The sequence below is a fragment of the Hetaerina americana genome, unplaced genomic scaffold (assembly GCF_022747635.1).
Source record: "Hetaerina americana unplaced genomic scaffold, ioHetAmer1.1.p SCAF_8, whole genome shotgun sequence".
NCBI lineage: Eukaryota > Metazoa > Arthropoda > Insecta > Odonata > Calopterygidae > Hetaerina > Hetaerina americana.
The window spans coordinates 19352399-19368634 of record NW_027287427.1 but is presented as its reverse complement, the minus strand read 5'-3'; the positions used below and the strand labels follow the sequence as shown (position 1 = coordinate 19368634).

General features: G+C 36.7%; 1 protein-coding gene across 1 annotated transcript in view; it reads right to left on the bottom strand.

Annotated features, from left to right (window-relative positions):
• LOC139697949 (dynein axonemal heavy chain 1-like) overlaps positions 1-16236 on the bottom strand; it is a 500497-nt gene that overhangs the window by 314060 nt on the left and 170201 nt on the right. Inside the window, exon 35 of the mRNA XM_071596807.1 lies at positions 8254-8494. Within this exon, the coding sequence (XP_071452908.1) occupies positions 8254-8494 (241 nt within the window). The remainder of the gene's footprint in view (positions 1-8253; positions 8495-16236) is intronic.

Sequence of the window (16236 nt, the reverse complement as noted above, 5' to 3'; positions counted from 1 at the left end):
ACGAATCGTCTCAAAACAGTTTTGTTAGCGTACATAAAACCGAAAAACAAGAAGTTATTAGCCATATTAAAATTATAACATTAAATTGCCGTAGCATTAGAAACAAAATATCGGATATTGAACATATTTTTGTCAGTACAAACGCAGACATAGTAGTTGGAATAGAAAGTTGGCTCACGGGAGATATAGCAAACAATGAGGTTTTTCCAAACGGCTTCACAATTTACAGAAGGGACAGACCAAATAGGTTGGGTGGGGGAGTATTCATTGCAGTAAAGTCACATCTTAGTAGCCAACGATATGAATGCGACGTAGATGACATAGAAAGCGTTTGGTGCAACATTAAGGACTACAACGGCAGAAGCCTATACGTGTGTTCATTTTATAGACCCCCAGATTCTAACACAGATGTGCTACACAAGCTCGACGAACAAATATCCACTATCAGCAGCAGACAAAGCAACAGTATTACTATAATCGCTGGTGACACAAATCTACCGTCAATTGACTGGGAAAACTACTGCGTGGGAAAATCTGCCAAAAACAGAGATTCATGCCAAGAACTCCTTCATATATTCACAAAACACTCCTTAGAACAAATAGTTAAATCACCAACACGGGGCCAAAGCATACTAGACATCTTTGCGACTTCTATGCCCGAAATCATTACTAACATTGAAATAATAGACGGAATCAGTGACCATAAGGCTATTCTTGTGGAGTTAAAAACTAAGTTCGTCAAAATAAACAAAGAAAAGCGTAAAATATACCTATACAACAAGGCAAATTTTAACGGACTAAGAGAATATTTAAAGATAAAATTACCGGAATACAAGACAAAAACACTGACAACAAATACAGAGAACACTTGGAATTATTTCTTAAATATTTTACGCGAAGGAATAAAGACGTACATCCCGTCCAAACTCAAATGCGACAGTAAGGAACCTAGATGGTACAACGGGGAAGTCAGATCGGCATTAAGAAGGCAAAGAAAGCTACAGTCAAATTTCAAAAAGAGTTTAAAAAGTGACGATATAAGTTTTGTGAATACAACCAAACAGCTACTAAAAGAATGTCGTAGTAAGACGAAAAGTATTATGCGCACAGCACTACACTCTTTTAAATCTAAAATGCTAAGCGAATATCTTGAGGAAAATCCAAAGTCATTCTGGTCCTATGTTAGGGAAATACAGGGTAAACGTCCCACTGTTCACTCTTTGAGGACGGAAAATGAGGAAATCATTACAGATAGCGTGAAAAAGGCAAATATGTTAAACCATTTTTTCCAGAGCGTCTACAACAAAAACACAAACGCACCAAACGATCCTCCACACCCACCCGGGGAACACATGAGCGATCTTACACTGACCAAGCAGGGAATAGTACATCTGCTCCGTAGTATCAAAGCACACAAGGCACCTGGTCCGGAAGAAATACCTGCTAGAATATATAAGGAATTAGCTGACGACATTGCCCCATTTTTACATATTGTTTTTCTAAAATCGATAGAAGAAGGCTCAGTGCCTCGCGACTGGAAGCTAGCCCATATAACTCCCATCTATAAAGGCGGCGATAGGGATAAACCAACCAATTACCGACCCATTTCTTTAACATCGATCTCTTGTAAAATATTGGAACACGTTATTGTCACTAACATTATGAAATTTCTTGATAGTAGGAAAATACTAATCCACAACCAGCACGGATTTAGGAAAAGCAGATCTTGCGAAACACAACTTGGTCTCTTCATTCACGATATACTTAGATCGGGAGAAAACAACACCCAAGTCGATGCAGTATTCCTGGATTTCAAAAAAGCCTTCGACAAAGTCCCACACAATAAATTGTTACACAAACTTAAATACTATGGGATCAATGAGAAAATAATTAATTGGATTAGGGACTTCTTGTCAAACCGCAAACAAATAGTAGTCATAGATGGGTTGTGCTCAACGGAGAGAGATGTTACTTCGGGCGTCCCCCAGGGAAGTGTAATAGGGCCTCTTCTGTTCTTAATATACATAAATGACTTAAGCACACACGTTAGTAGCAATCTAAGGTTATTTGCTGACGACACGGTGATATACAGGGAAATAAGGAGCCAACTAGATCGCGAGCTACTCTCTAGAGACTTAGACAATATCTCGGGATGGTGCAATAAATGGGGATTAACACTTAATATAGATAAATGTGCAGTTTTGAAATTTTGGAATAAAGGAAGCGAGGAACAGGATATAAACTACAAAATAGAGGGTTCAGTATTGACTACGGCAAATCAAGTTAAATATTTGGGGGTTGTTCTAACACCACGCCTTTCATGGGGAGCACATATCAGGACAATATGCGGATCAGCTTTAAAGAAACTTGGCTTCATAAAACGGGTGGTGGGGAAATGTAATGAAAAAGTTAAAGAGAGGTGTTATTTTGCTCTAGTTAGACCTCATTTGGAATATGCCGCAAGTATTTGGGATCCGTGGGAGAAAATTTGGCAAAAAGAATTAGATAAAGTCCAGAGAAAATCCGCTAGATTTGTTAAAAATTGTTATGATAAAAACACAAGTGTGACAGGTCTCTTAGGGGATTTAGGCTGGGAACCACTTGAAGTGCGGAGAGAACAAGCGAGGCTTAGACTTTTAGAAAGGTTCAGAACAAACGAGTTTAAATATGACACTGAAGGAATTATAATGGCCCCACACTACTTAGGTAGATCAGACCACAAAGATAAACTAAGGGAGATAGATTCCAAGACAGATAGGTACAAATACTCATTCTTTCCCCGAACAATCAGTAATCATAATAGCAAGAAACCGAAGTCACTTTAGAAATATTAAAAACTTTGAATTTACAAGTCGGAACAAAATTAAACACTATAGAGATGTTAGGTATACTTTCAGGTGCATGTGTATGTTAGTTGGTAGTTTGAGTGTTTGCATGTGTGTGGGGTGTAAGTGTTCATGCATGAATGTATGCCATGTTTTTTTTTTATATATGATTTTGTCGTTATTGCATGCGATTTTTTTTTTATTATTTTTCTTTTCTAAATTATGGGTGGTGTCCTAGCACCCCCCGCCACACGCCCTTGCGGCGGCTTGCGGGGTATTGAGTAGATGTAGATACGCAATATTAATGAGAAGGAATATGGCCCGAAGATTATATTTGATAAATTTTCATCTCAAAACCGAAAAGTGCAAATATATGTTATCTATAGGGCAATAATTGCATTCAAAATTTCCAATTAAAGCTAATCAAATATGTTTATAATTAGTTACATTAGAGAATATAGGGTAAAGTTAACATGAATCACATTCCTTTCCATAAAGACTTGGATCACTCTTCTATACTTAAAGGAGGTCAAAGAAGAGAGTAAGACCATCGATAATTAATACAATTAAAAATGGTCTGCAAGTGAAGAAAATGTATTAATAAAATTTTTCCATCCTTATTCATGTCCGCATTACCGAACGCTTCCATTTGCGCCCATCATCATACCAAAACCATCAAAATTCCGCACCGCACTAAAGTATGCTCTTATGCTCCAAACCAGTTTCGCTAATCCTCTCCTAACATCCTTTCTCAGTCACTTTTCCCATCTCCTTCGTTCTGTAAACGCTCCTTCGTGTAACACAATCTTCTTATGCCTCCATTACTCTGCCTACCCATGTCTAAAGCACTTCCAAGTCAAGTAAATATTTTACGCCTGCTATAGTTTTAGTTCCTCTTGTTTTAACTTTTACATTAGTTTCCCTATTGTTCGAAAACCTCATTTCCCTCCCTAAAACCCAATCACTACCATATCCGCCTAGCATACCTAAGCAATCACAGACATTTACAGGTTTCAGATATCCATTCAGTCTACTCCTATCTCCTGTAAAACATTTATTAATTCTACCCACTCCACTAATCGTCTCCTTGAAATCAACCAGTCAGAGAAATACATACTGTTTGTACTCTATACTAGTTTCTATCAGTAACCTCAAAATTTCTATGGCATCACGCATACCTATTCTCTTCCTAAACCCTAACTGCTCATCACCTAAATTAATATGACGCAGTTGCCGAATATAATAAATTTGCCAATGATCCTGAGTACTACCTGGGCTGCATGTAAAATCAACCTTATTGTCTTCTAGTCTTCACATTAGTCTGCTTTTATCTTTATTAGGAAATACTATGATTTGACGCAGTTTTCCTTTCAAATTCACTCCTCAAAATTGCTATTAACGAAAGTAGTTCCGCCGCCATGAACGCCATTCCCTCAGTCTTGTTTTATTTCAATTACTTTAATATATTTTCAATTCAAGAACAAGGATTCCCGGTACTAAGCAGTCATCGACATATTCTCTTTACATGTCAAAACTTATCAAATATTTATCATGTACCTCCGATGTATCCTTTTATCTCCCTTGTGTTTTACTTTGTCAATTAAAAGTTCACCGCATATAATTGATAAGTCTGCATGAATTTTCCTTTCTTACTTTTTAAAAGTGCTTTTACTTTCCTTTATAGTGCGCCCATTTCACCCACCCTTTGTGAACTATCTACAGGTATGTGATTGAAATCTTTGATCCACCATTCTTCTTTCCTCCTCTTAATTTTTCGCTTCAATTTATTATTTAGATCATTTTATTTCTTTCTAGTTAATTCTGGGTTTACATCCTCCCATTTCCATCTAACGCATATTTTATGGGAAACTGTTAGAAATGCACACGGATGTCCAAAATCTGACATTAACCATAAAATAATCTAAATGATATCTCCTTTAATTCCCAGTCATTTTCCATGTATAACTACATACGCCTACTGTGGTGTCAAAACCGGGTGTTCATTATGATTAAACCCTGCTTGCTCCGGAACTATTGCTTTCTCCCAACAGTCCTTCCTAGTTCCTTAACCATAGCGCCATACTTTAATGCCATCTCTCCCTTCGCCAACCACTGCATTCCAATTCCCCACAACTATTAAACGTTTCCTCCCAGGAACACGATTATTTATTTCCTCCAATTCTTCATAATCTATTTATTTCTTAATCCCTACAGTTACTTGTCGGCATGTAGACTTAAATAATGACCAAGTTCGTTGGTTGAGCTTCCTACAAATAATACTTTTGGCATTTTTGTACCTAATACCAACATTTTAATGTATTAGCTCCCTTCCCTGGCTCTTATCCCCTTCGCTGTACTAGTACAAACTGTATATTGTTATATACAAATATTACTCAAATAATCCTCGATGTCCTTAGATCTCACCTCGCATATTCCTAACATATATTTAATTTCTCTCTTCATCTCCTGCTTTATATTTTCTTTTTTCCCTATTCTCAACACTCTCTAACATTCCAATTCCCTGCTCCAAGAATTTCAGTCCCCTTCCGTGTCTTTTCTGCTGCTGCGGTCGATTCCACGAGCAAGAATTTCGTGTGATGACAGCCGCAAAATCAGAAAAATTGCCTCCCCAGCTGTACGGCATCTGACCCAAAGTCTCTTGAGTCCCGTAGTATCTCGGAATCATTTCTATCATATTTCTGTCAATCATAAATGCTTGGGATAAATAATTGAGGGTGTTGCTCGCTCCTTCCTGAATACTCCTTTTAACGTGACACAAGTACTGAAATGCCCGCTCCACTAGATCAGACATAGCGTGGCCAGACACATTACCAAAGTGCATGTACTACTTTAGAGCTCATTCTTTTCATTAATATCTCTTTTGTCTGATTGGTAAGAATTTACTGGCTGTAATTTTCTGTGCTATTATAATGTTTTTCATGAGAGTTCTGTAATTTATCATTACTTTCAGCCTCATACCTCAGTGTTCACTAAGTTAGAACCGCATTTAACTTTGTACTGCAATTATCATGTCGAGCAATCCTTTAAATATATTTTCTTTCCTCTCCTACCACCTATTATGAGCACATTGACCATAAAGTGCTGTGAAACATACGTCAAACAGCAGTGTCGCATTCAATGTAGAAGTGAGGGATCTTTAAATTTTATCTGTTCGGAAATATACAAGGAACAGATAAAATTTATTTTTATCATTCCCTTAATATTATGCTCACTTTTCTACGAATTAGAGTGATTAATACATTGTTATTTGTGAAGGAAGGTTCCAAAACCTTTTTGAAATATTATTACTGTTAATTAGGAAAAGAATTATTTTATATATTGTATTGAACCAGTATACCTATATTCCCTGGAAAAAATATATTATAAATATTGTGTTTTTTAACCTCAAATTAGCTAAGGAAGTTCCTTAGTTTCAGAATTAGTAAAAACCATTTAATGACCACTATGCATGTATTAACTATTTCATTATAAATAACTTAACATTTAATACTCAATGCACTCCTTTTGGCCTTATCTTTTTATATTTGTCCTCTTCACTGGAAATAGCAATATGATCACCCTAGTTAAACGTTTTTGCAGCCGCCTCACTGAGAAACAGATACTACGCAGACCTTTGTCGGGCTCCTACCCTTCGAATAAAAGGTCTGTCCCAAAAGTAGTAGGAATTAGTCATTTTAAAAAAAAATTCATTGCCAGAATTGATGCATTCACTCCAAAGTATTCGATGCAGAACCCTTGGGCGTCCACACACCGATGCCAGCGGGTTTTCCACGCCTCGTACATCCTCTGGAAGGCGGCGCCCGGAATAGTGCTAAGCTCCATCGTCACGGCCTACTGTAACGCGTCCATCAAAACATGGTAACAACCTTTCATTACGGATTTGAGGCGGGGAAGAGGAAAAAGTCTGGTGGGGCAACGTCAGGGCTGTATGGTGCACTCGTGGCACCAACTTCGCACACACCTTTGCCATACCCAAGTTTTCGGCCAGAAGTCGATGCCTATCACTTTACGGATGCCAAGTTCATTATTAATCATGCAAAAACTTAATCTGCGATCGCTGTCCAATGAAGCCTTCAATCTTGAAATAAATTCGTTACTTTTTGAGGTCGAAAGTCGTCCTGAACTTCCGGCGTCTTCAACATCTTCTTTACCCTCCCGGAGCAACTTGTGCCCCTTAAAAACACCCGATCTACCCATGGCGTTATTACCATACGCTGCTCTGAGTAGATTATGAGCCTCTTTCCCGTTTTTACTCAGTTTCATGAAAAATTTGATGGCGTAGTGCTATTCCAATACCCGGCTCATGACGTAGCGTAACGAGGTCACGTTATAGAGTTTGCGCAAACGAACGATCCGCACTCCGCAAAGGCTGGGGACCAACTGCCTCAGGCCTACAGCCTTTCCTGAGACTCCCCTACCGCGTACAAATGCAAAGAGATCGCCGCCTGTCCGTCCGTCTATCCGGGAAAAAATAAGTCATACTACTTTTGGGACAGGCGTTGTATCTGCCATGAGTGATCCTACCTAGATCAATTATCACTGCTCCCACCAGCATAGCCCAATAGCATAGAAATTTTAAACGGCAGCATGAAGAAAAATAAGGCAAATCTGAATTTTTTCTCATTTCTGTCACTAGACGACCTGAAAAGCATATCAAAATTGCCAAACAGTCCCGTTCTACACCTGGGGCTCCTTTTTTATCTATAGCGTCCTTGCGAAAAAAAAATCGCTAGTAAATAGTATTAAATAAATAAACGAGGAACAATGATAATTTAAATGCAATTGAGCACAGTTTAGCATGTTTCTTTCTCTGAAGGTGGTGCCCCCGCATGGGCCACTCCAGGCGTGGTTGCTGGGCGGTCATGCTTTTTCAACATTTTCTCTTGTGCTTTGCGTGGTTTTAGCCAATTCTTAGAAGTTTAGCTTAGGAATGCCGCACTTCTATGCACTTAAAGAGACCACGACGTAGTAGTGCTTTTCGAAAATGCTAGGAGACATTTTTCTTCAAGAAAGTCTGTCGCAAATTATTATGATAATTTTACCTTTGTCCATTTTACTGACTTGAGAAAATGGATAGGGTAATAAAAAACGCAAAAACAGTTCATCGGCAACATTTTTACTATTGAAATGTAAATATCATTCACCCAATCACATGTTATGCCTTTTTAACTTTCTATGAGTCATCAGCATCCTGTGGGTAGAAAACGGTTTCTGGAGACAACTACTTGTAAAGTATATTTTTCACAATAAGCTGTGTTATTCCTAAAAATATATACGAATTATTCGTGTCGTTAATTTGAATCTTTGCTATCAATATTATATCGAGTTAAGGTGGCATTCCAAGTTCTTATGCATAAAAAAAACAATAAGTAGAAAACGAGGAAACAAAGCCAAGAGCTTTACTCACGCATCAGGTCCAAGAAGGGCTTCCTTGGTGGTGGCTTGTTGTCAACACCACTCAAAGGTCTCAACCTTATGTCAAGCAACCTCAGGTGTGACATTACAAGTGCTGACGACATCGTGGGGACTATTTCCGAAATGTAACCACCTTCTCCTTTCTCCCCTTCCTTTAGGCCAACAAGCTCAACGGAAGGGTACAAATACCTCTCGAACAGCACCAGGAAGTCTTCACTGTACGGCTCCGCGAGCTTCAAAACGAGAATACGAGATTATTTAGGCTAGAAATTAATATAATGCATTAATAAAAATTTATTTGATGCATTAAAGGTGATAACATAAAGTGCTACGATTAAATTGAATTGCCATGAATACATATTCATTAAATTAAACAGTAGGAAGAAATTACAAAATAACCTATAAAGTAAAAAATAATCTCACAGGCTTAACTTTTTGTTAAATTTCCATGGTTTGTTGGAGTAAAAAAGAGAAAAATTGTAATAACAGTTAATTTTTTAGTATTCTCGACATAGGTTTCAACACTTTGTGCCATTGTCCCCCACCCAGTGACGATGAATGTATGGATATATGCGCCAAACCTAATGTGTCTTCCACCTAAAGAGTTCAAACCTAGGTTGGAAGAATTATAATAGTTTGCAATATTATACAATAAAAGTGGTATGCAAAAGATTTTCCTCCTTCTCTTTCCACTTTTAAAACAGTTACAACTTGTGCAACTTCGCGATGCTCTTTCTTATTTAAGTATTAATATATTCCGACAGCAAAAACGCTGGATTGTTGCAAAGAGTAAGCCTCAAAGATACATACATAGACAAGTTATTGAGTACCAACATACCTACGGAAAAGGAAAGCGATATATTAATAACTTATATAAACCTTCAACTGATATCATATGATGCTAGGGAAGGATATCTGAGAAATAAAGAGCTGCCTGACACAGCAAATACATAGATTTTTAGTAATTTCGACAACCACAGTCATTCGTAAGGAAAGAAACGGGTTGCCGTAGTGCGTTAGACTACTGACCAGAGAACCCGGGTTCGCATTCCCGGGAAAATCTTTCTAGGCACCCTGAGCTCCACCCAATATGTGTGATTTATTGGGTGCCGATAAAGTTGAATGAACTCTACCATCACCTACCAAACCGACCTTGGGGTTAATTTTTATGTTTATGGCTATATCTAAGACCTGATCGCGAGTAAATTAAGAATATTTTTTATCTCCCCCTTCCATAGCCAATTTCTTGCTGATAACTTTTTTTTCTTTAATCCACCGTTATAAATTGCATTTCAGATCACCATTTTCCGTCTTACAAAAACTCAATGTCACCTCGCAACGTAACTGTCAATAATTTCAATTTCTTTTAAATGCATCTCATAAATATTCAACCTGTCATCATATTCATTGCAAAATAATTATTCCGATATCATTTCCTATGGATAAATATTTTCTGCAAATATCTCCAAAAGTTGTGCCGTGGACAAATGACCTGTCACAATGAATCTCGAGGTTTTCATATTAGAAGGGAAGGCTATCAATGTTGAATAATTATGTTGAACTACTTTTGAATGTAATATTTACCCAAAAATTAAAAATAATTCCAGTCTCATTATTATATAACAACGATTTAACGCCATTTAAAGTATCATTTATCAACTATTATCGTAAAGAATGAAAAAAAGAAAGTTTCAACGAGGTCTGAAAAACTAGTGTTTTGCACATACGCTCTTCTGACATGAAGATCTATGGACATTGCAGGCAAATTAATCAATAAGGGAATTCGAAATTGTTCCACCGTTATTCACTTCGCCCTTTTTTAGGCCATACTAAAGGTCACAAAAGCGTAATGCGGGCGTCGTAATATCCGAGTTATGCTAGTACAAATTTCCCTTCTCGTTGATTCGATAAGTTTAACATCCAGCCCTTCCATCACTTCACTGATATCGTGGAATGGCTTCCTGAGTGTTTAAGGTTGATACTGCCATAGATATCCAAACTATAATGCTTTATGGTCTTGTGGTTCCGGTGAAGCCCCTCTCCTCCGCCAATTCAACAGCTGAGATGAGTTATCATTTGCTCCAGCGTTCCACGGCCCAGCTAGTGGCGATTGTGAGCGATTAAAATGTACGAAAACATCGATTTTTGGCCTAGATTCACTAATATTCCAGAAACACGAAAAATTTGAACAGCTCTTAAAAATAAGCCAATCTGGTTATAGTAACAGTAGTGATTTAATATTGTGTAAATTTTTTACCCTTAAATTAAAATTCTTATTACCATTACATTATAAATCGAATGTTCGCTGTTTCAGCCCCAGAAGTAGCACCCTTGATTAATGATTTTAGGCATATTAAAACGTGTTAAAATGTTCGCAATAAATAACAGCAGTAACATTAAGACATTAGCTAACAGACAATCCCTTATCCTGTCAAAATCACCCGGTGGGAGGAAAAATAAACCGAAAAATAATTTCCTGCTATTAATATCTTCATACTAGTGGAAACGCTTTTTCAAATTCCGGAATTCGGAGATAATTGTCCATTTTCTACAATTGTATTTAAGATTTGAGGATATATTTCTGTTATTTCACACGCAGTCTAGGGCAGAGTATCGTATTCAGAAAAACAAAAGCTTAATCATATTTTACATGGTACAAAGAACATGTTTCGATCACTTTTATTCAGAGGCCTACCCAAAAATGCGTGTGTGCGAGTATAATTTGGATTTTTTTCATCACAAGAGATAAAAAAATTTCATCATTGGAAAAAATTTTATATTTCTCACTAAAGTTACAATTGATGAAATACCTATATTTGTAACACAAGAGAATACCCAGAGGTACCTAAAATTTCTGTGGAAGCCAGTTCATTGAAGTACATTTTACTATTAGGGTTATAGGGTTTAGGGTTAAAAAGGTTGAATATTTTTTCATTCTTTAAATATTTCAGTTTCAGGTTTAACTTTGTGCAATTCCATCATTATGAGAGCAAAAAGAAATTTAACTTTTCCACCATAAAGATTTAATATTTCACGACCATGGTTTCGATGATGCACGACATCGAAACCATGGTCGTGAAATATTAATTCTTTATGGTTAAGTTTCTTTTTACCCTCACCCTTATATATTTATTTAAAAACACTATATTAATAACGTTATATAAGAATAGCAGCCAAATAACTCTCTGCCTAATTAAATTAACTGACTAACTAGTATTTACATGACTTTTTAGTGAACATGATCCCTTAAAGCTTAGAGTTTATCAGCATTATGATTCGTTTTTGAGTTTTTAACAAATATTTCCTGCCTTCAAGGCCAGAGATCTTTGCAAGTGTTTTGAGCAGCAGTTTTTCTCAACATGATAGTCTCTGTATGTTTTCATACAATTTCTGTAAAATATGCAGGGTATAATATATTTCAACTACTTACAATGGGTACCACCAAATGAATTATTAAATTAACGACATATTTTGAAAATGACAAGACTTTTTGGGCATCTCACAGGTATGTCTCCCACGTTCAAGTACACGGTAGTCAGAGGTAAGAGATATTATTATTTCTCTTGGTGTCAGAGATGAACTAAATAACTGTATTAAAATAGTACAGCTGAAGTCTTAGCCACAGGCCATTTAGCAAGAAGTTTCCAGTGTCTTAGCGCCTCATCAGTCATGTTAAAGGTAATGCTCTCATTTATTTCTAAATATTTCAATATTCTTTGAATGAGTTTTTTGCGATAGATCATCAGAAATCAGTATTCACTTGTGAATGAAAGAGGATAAAATAATACAAAATGGCTTCAGAATTACTTAATATTCCCGGTTATGCAGTTTGGAAACTAATATGCAAAGGTCCTGGTTTGCCAGTGTATAAAATAAAGCGATGCATAATCTTGAAATAATTCATTTTATATCCTTTACAAATACGAGTTTGTCATTTAATGACCAAAATTTTGTTTACATTCCAATATTAGTATCCCTATTATCGATCGATTCGATCAATATAATGTATCATTTGTAATAAAATTACAAAAATGTACTATAGTGTGTATTCCCAGTAGTTATTTCCGCATAAAAACGAATACACAGCCCGCGTACCAACGAATTCAGTAATAAAATATTATTCTCAACTTACTACTGGAACTCCCAGCATGGTCGCTTCTATTAAACGTTAACTTGAAATGGTCAATAAAACAGGAATTGGTAAGGTCATCAAAGATATTAAGAGGAGTGGGAAAGAACTTAACATGCTCCGTTTACCAGAAGGCCATGGATATATCATTGAATCGAGAAGACCCGCAGGCTATCTTTCAAAGCGAGTCATCATATATATTCAAGGATACCACATGAAAAGCAAGAAGAAGCAAATTGGAAATCATATAATCAAAGGGAGAAGCTGAAGACAGACATTGTACGAGAAGGAAATTGGAACAGAATTTTTCATCTATCTCGAAAGTAGCACGACTAAAGTGCAAAAACCATGATAAAAAGCTATCATTTTTTGGGACTAGAATAATTCAGTTAAAATCTAGAAAGTAACACCTGGCACATTTATGGGGAATATGGCATTCTACGCATGGATGGGAGAAATAGACCAAAGAAAAAGCAGTCACCATCATCAGTACCTCAATCAGAAGATTGGTTAACAGCGGCCCTCCAGTTTTCTCTTCCCGTGCTACTTCAGTGATACCCTGACAGCTCTGCAGTCCTATATCCTTCTTAACTGGCCCCATGTATTGGTTCCTTGGACTTCCTAGGGGGTCTATCCACCTCTTTTCCCAATTTTTGCAAAATTGCTCTCATGATGTGCCTAATCCACCTGGCTCTTCTTTTCTTTAAGATGCTCCATACAGTAATGTCCTCTTCTATTCTTCGGTATACTACTTCATTTCTTACTTTACCTGCCCATTTGATCTTCAAAATTAGCCTCCAGTACCAAGTTTTTACAATATTTTCTCTTCCAGTCATCTTTTTCTATGCTCCAAGTCTCGGAATCATGTAATGCCGGATTCAATACGCATTTTTCCACAAACTGCTTTCTTGTTATTGTGGTATCTTCTTTTAACATCGGAGTGATCTCTCCATCATAAATTTATTCTTAGCTTGAGTTATTCTGCACTTGAGATTCGATGAGCTTCCCCTCCCGATGAGCTTCCCCTGATAAACCCCATTCCATGGTGTTCTCGACGTAGGTGAATGTTTCAAATTGTTCTAATGTCACTCCTGCCAGCGTGATAATTGCACTAAGTTTTCTCTTCGGAAAATTAGGATTTTTGATTTCTTCTTATTTATACTCATGCAGTTCTTGGTCCAAAGTGATTAAAGATGCTTTCAGGTTTCCTCGATTCTATGTTATAACTGCGATTCCATCCGCGAAGCGAGGCTTATAATGTTCTTCTCCGTTCACCTCTTTACCTTCGATTCCGATTCTCTGGGCTTCCACTATCACTTCTTTGGAGTACATTTTGAATAACGCTGGTGAGAGATCGCACCATTGTCTAGCCCCCTTTTCTATTTTATCATTAATTTTTCTTCCGACTTTCATTTGCATTGTGACGACCTGATTCTTGGAGGGTTTGATAGGTTATAGATTATTATTCTTTAACTGTTACATTTAAAGTTTTACCATCAGAGTAGAGGGGGAAAATGTAACCCTTTGAAAAAAAATGTTACTGTGGCCCATTGATAATTACACGTAGAGACAAGGTGAGAATGGAAGAAGTATACAGAAGAGGAAAAAACGATATTAATCCTGATGTGGGAAACAGGAAGTTGGGAACACCTAGTGACACAAGGTAATTGCTAGGAAAAGAAAAAGGAAAGATAATAAAGAAATGGATATCACAAAGACAGACAGAAAAGAGGCAAATACCTGGGCCAAAGAAAAATAGATGGCAAAAGATTTATCAGATGGTAGTGAAATTAATATTGGATAGACTAGAATAATGGGTTCCGTCGGCCAATCTTAACCTTGCAACCTAGCTCCAGTGAGTCATGCCAGCACCAGGAATAGACACGTTGACATTGGAGGGACTGTGACGGCTTTTTCGCTGACCATCACGTACGAGGGTGGTCTAAAATTTTTCTGACCTAACAAAGATATAAGACATTTTTTCTGAAATTTTCTGAGGTCGGAAACTTTTCAGACCACCCTCGTGCATATCCATCATTTATGGATCTTAATATGGTGTAATTCATGATCGAAAATATTCCGATTGGTCTTACCAATTGGATTTTGCCTATGAACGACTTCAATATTGTTGAATTTGAAGTGACTCCCCACAATGGGAAGTATTGTGAACTAGCTATGTCAAAACTATTGTCTTTGTAACATTAACATTTTTCCGCTTACTTCTTTACAAATATTTAGATTTCATTGGATTTATACTATGACATTATACATTAAACAAATGATAAAACATAAGTGTTTTCAATGACTTCATCGGAAGTTTCAAGGCGCTATTTAGAGAAGCTGAGGTCAGAGTTGATGAAACATAGGAATAAAACAGTGAAAAATATGATAAAATCTGAGGAAAACGTTTGAGAAACTATCGTTGAAATTCCATGGATAAAATATTTATTCGCCGAAGACTCCATTATTGAAGTGGCGAGGATGAGGAGCAGAATATATCTTCAGGTAAGGTTAAAATAATTTATCATGAGGTGCCCGCCAGTAGACAGTGGCAGACAGAGTTTGACTGAGCTAACTGAAAATCGAAAGACTTAAATGCAATTTTTGTAGCTTATAATGATTGTTTGCAAATGCTTATTTCAAATTCCTTGAGTCTTAATTATTTTCCCTACTTCACCGTGCTCATATTTCTCTTGCTGACTATAGCCCGTTTTCTTCCGATAGTTGCTTCAACAGACAAAGTTACAAACTTACCTTGAGTTCTCCACAGGGACGTGTGGCAAAAGATGTTAGACAATCATTTCACTTATAGATTGAAATATGACTTCACAAATACTAGTGTTCTTCCTATTCTTATAATAAAGAAAATTGTAGGATCAACTGTTAAATATCAAGCACCCCTTAGTCTTTACAACAGAGTCCACGAATGGTGTGATTTTATGATGATATTAAGCCATAAATATCTATACTCCGCCATGAATCCCATGCGTAATCATTGATGCAGAACTTATTATAAGCAAATTTGGCTCACATCAATTAACTAAAATTAATAAAATAAGGAAGCAGTCATCGATCAGTAAAGAGCAGGAGAAATTGCTAATGGTACCGAATGAGTACCATTACTTCTCAAAGAAATGAAACACTATTTTCTTTTTATTGTTTCATTTCATAACAATATATTGCGAGAAGGATAAAAACAGTTTGTCTTTTGTGTCAAGCTTCACGAGGAAAAACGAGAGTGGAAAACAAACTTTCTTTTATCGTTCATGTCTAAGTTTCTCGCTCGGATATCATGGAAAATAATACATGCTCATACATAGTAACCAAAAAAATGATTCAGAATTCTGGCTGTTATGACGAACGAATAGTATTTTATTCTGCCATATCACGTACTAGTATCACTAAAAAAACGAACAAAATGTGCAACTATTCCAGATACGAGAAATGAAATGGCCCAAACAGATTTGCTCATGCAGCTACATGCTTTTCACAGATCTATTAATGGAAATCCGGGTCTAAAATACGTACTTAGAATTCCAGAAATATAATTAAGAACATTCTTTTGCACAATGAATAGAGAAGAAGATAGGCTATGATACAAATTAATCCGAAGTATACGATTATGACAAATATAGCCGGGCCTACATTGAAACGCAATGAACGAATAGTGGAAGATAGAGAGAAATAGGAAATACGGAGGAGGTGATAGAGTAAGGTCCTGTAAATGGGAAGTTAATTCCTAGCTAGGTGGTCTGACAAGGCCAAGAAGGAAATACAATGGGAAAATTTTGATTGTGTAATTTGTATGAGGAAATGACAGCCTTAGAAACTGCAAAGCACTCATTC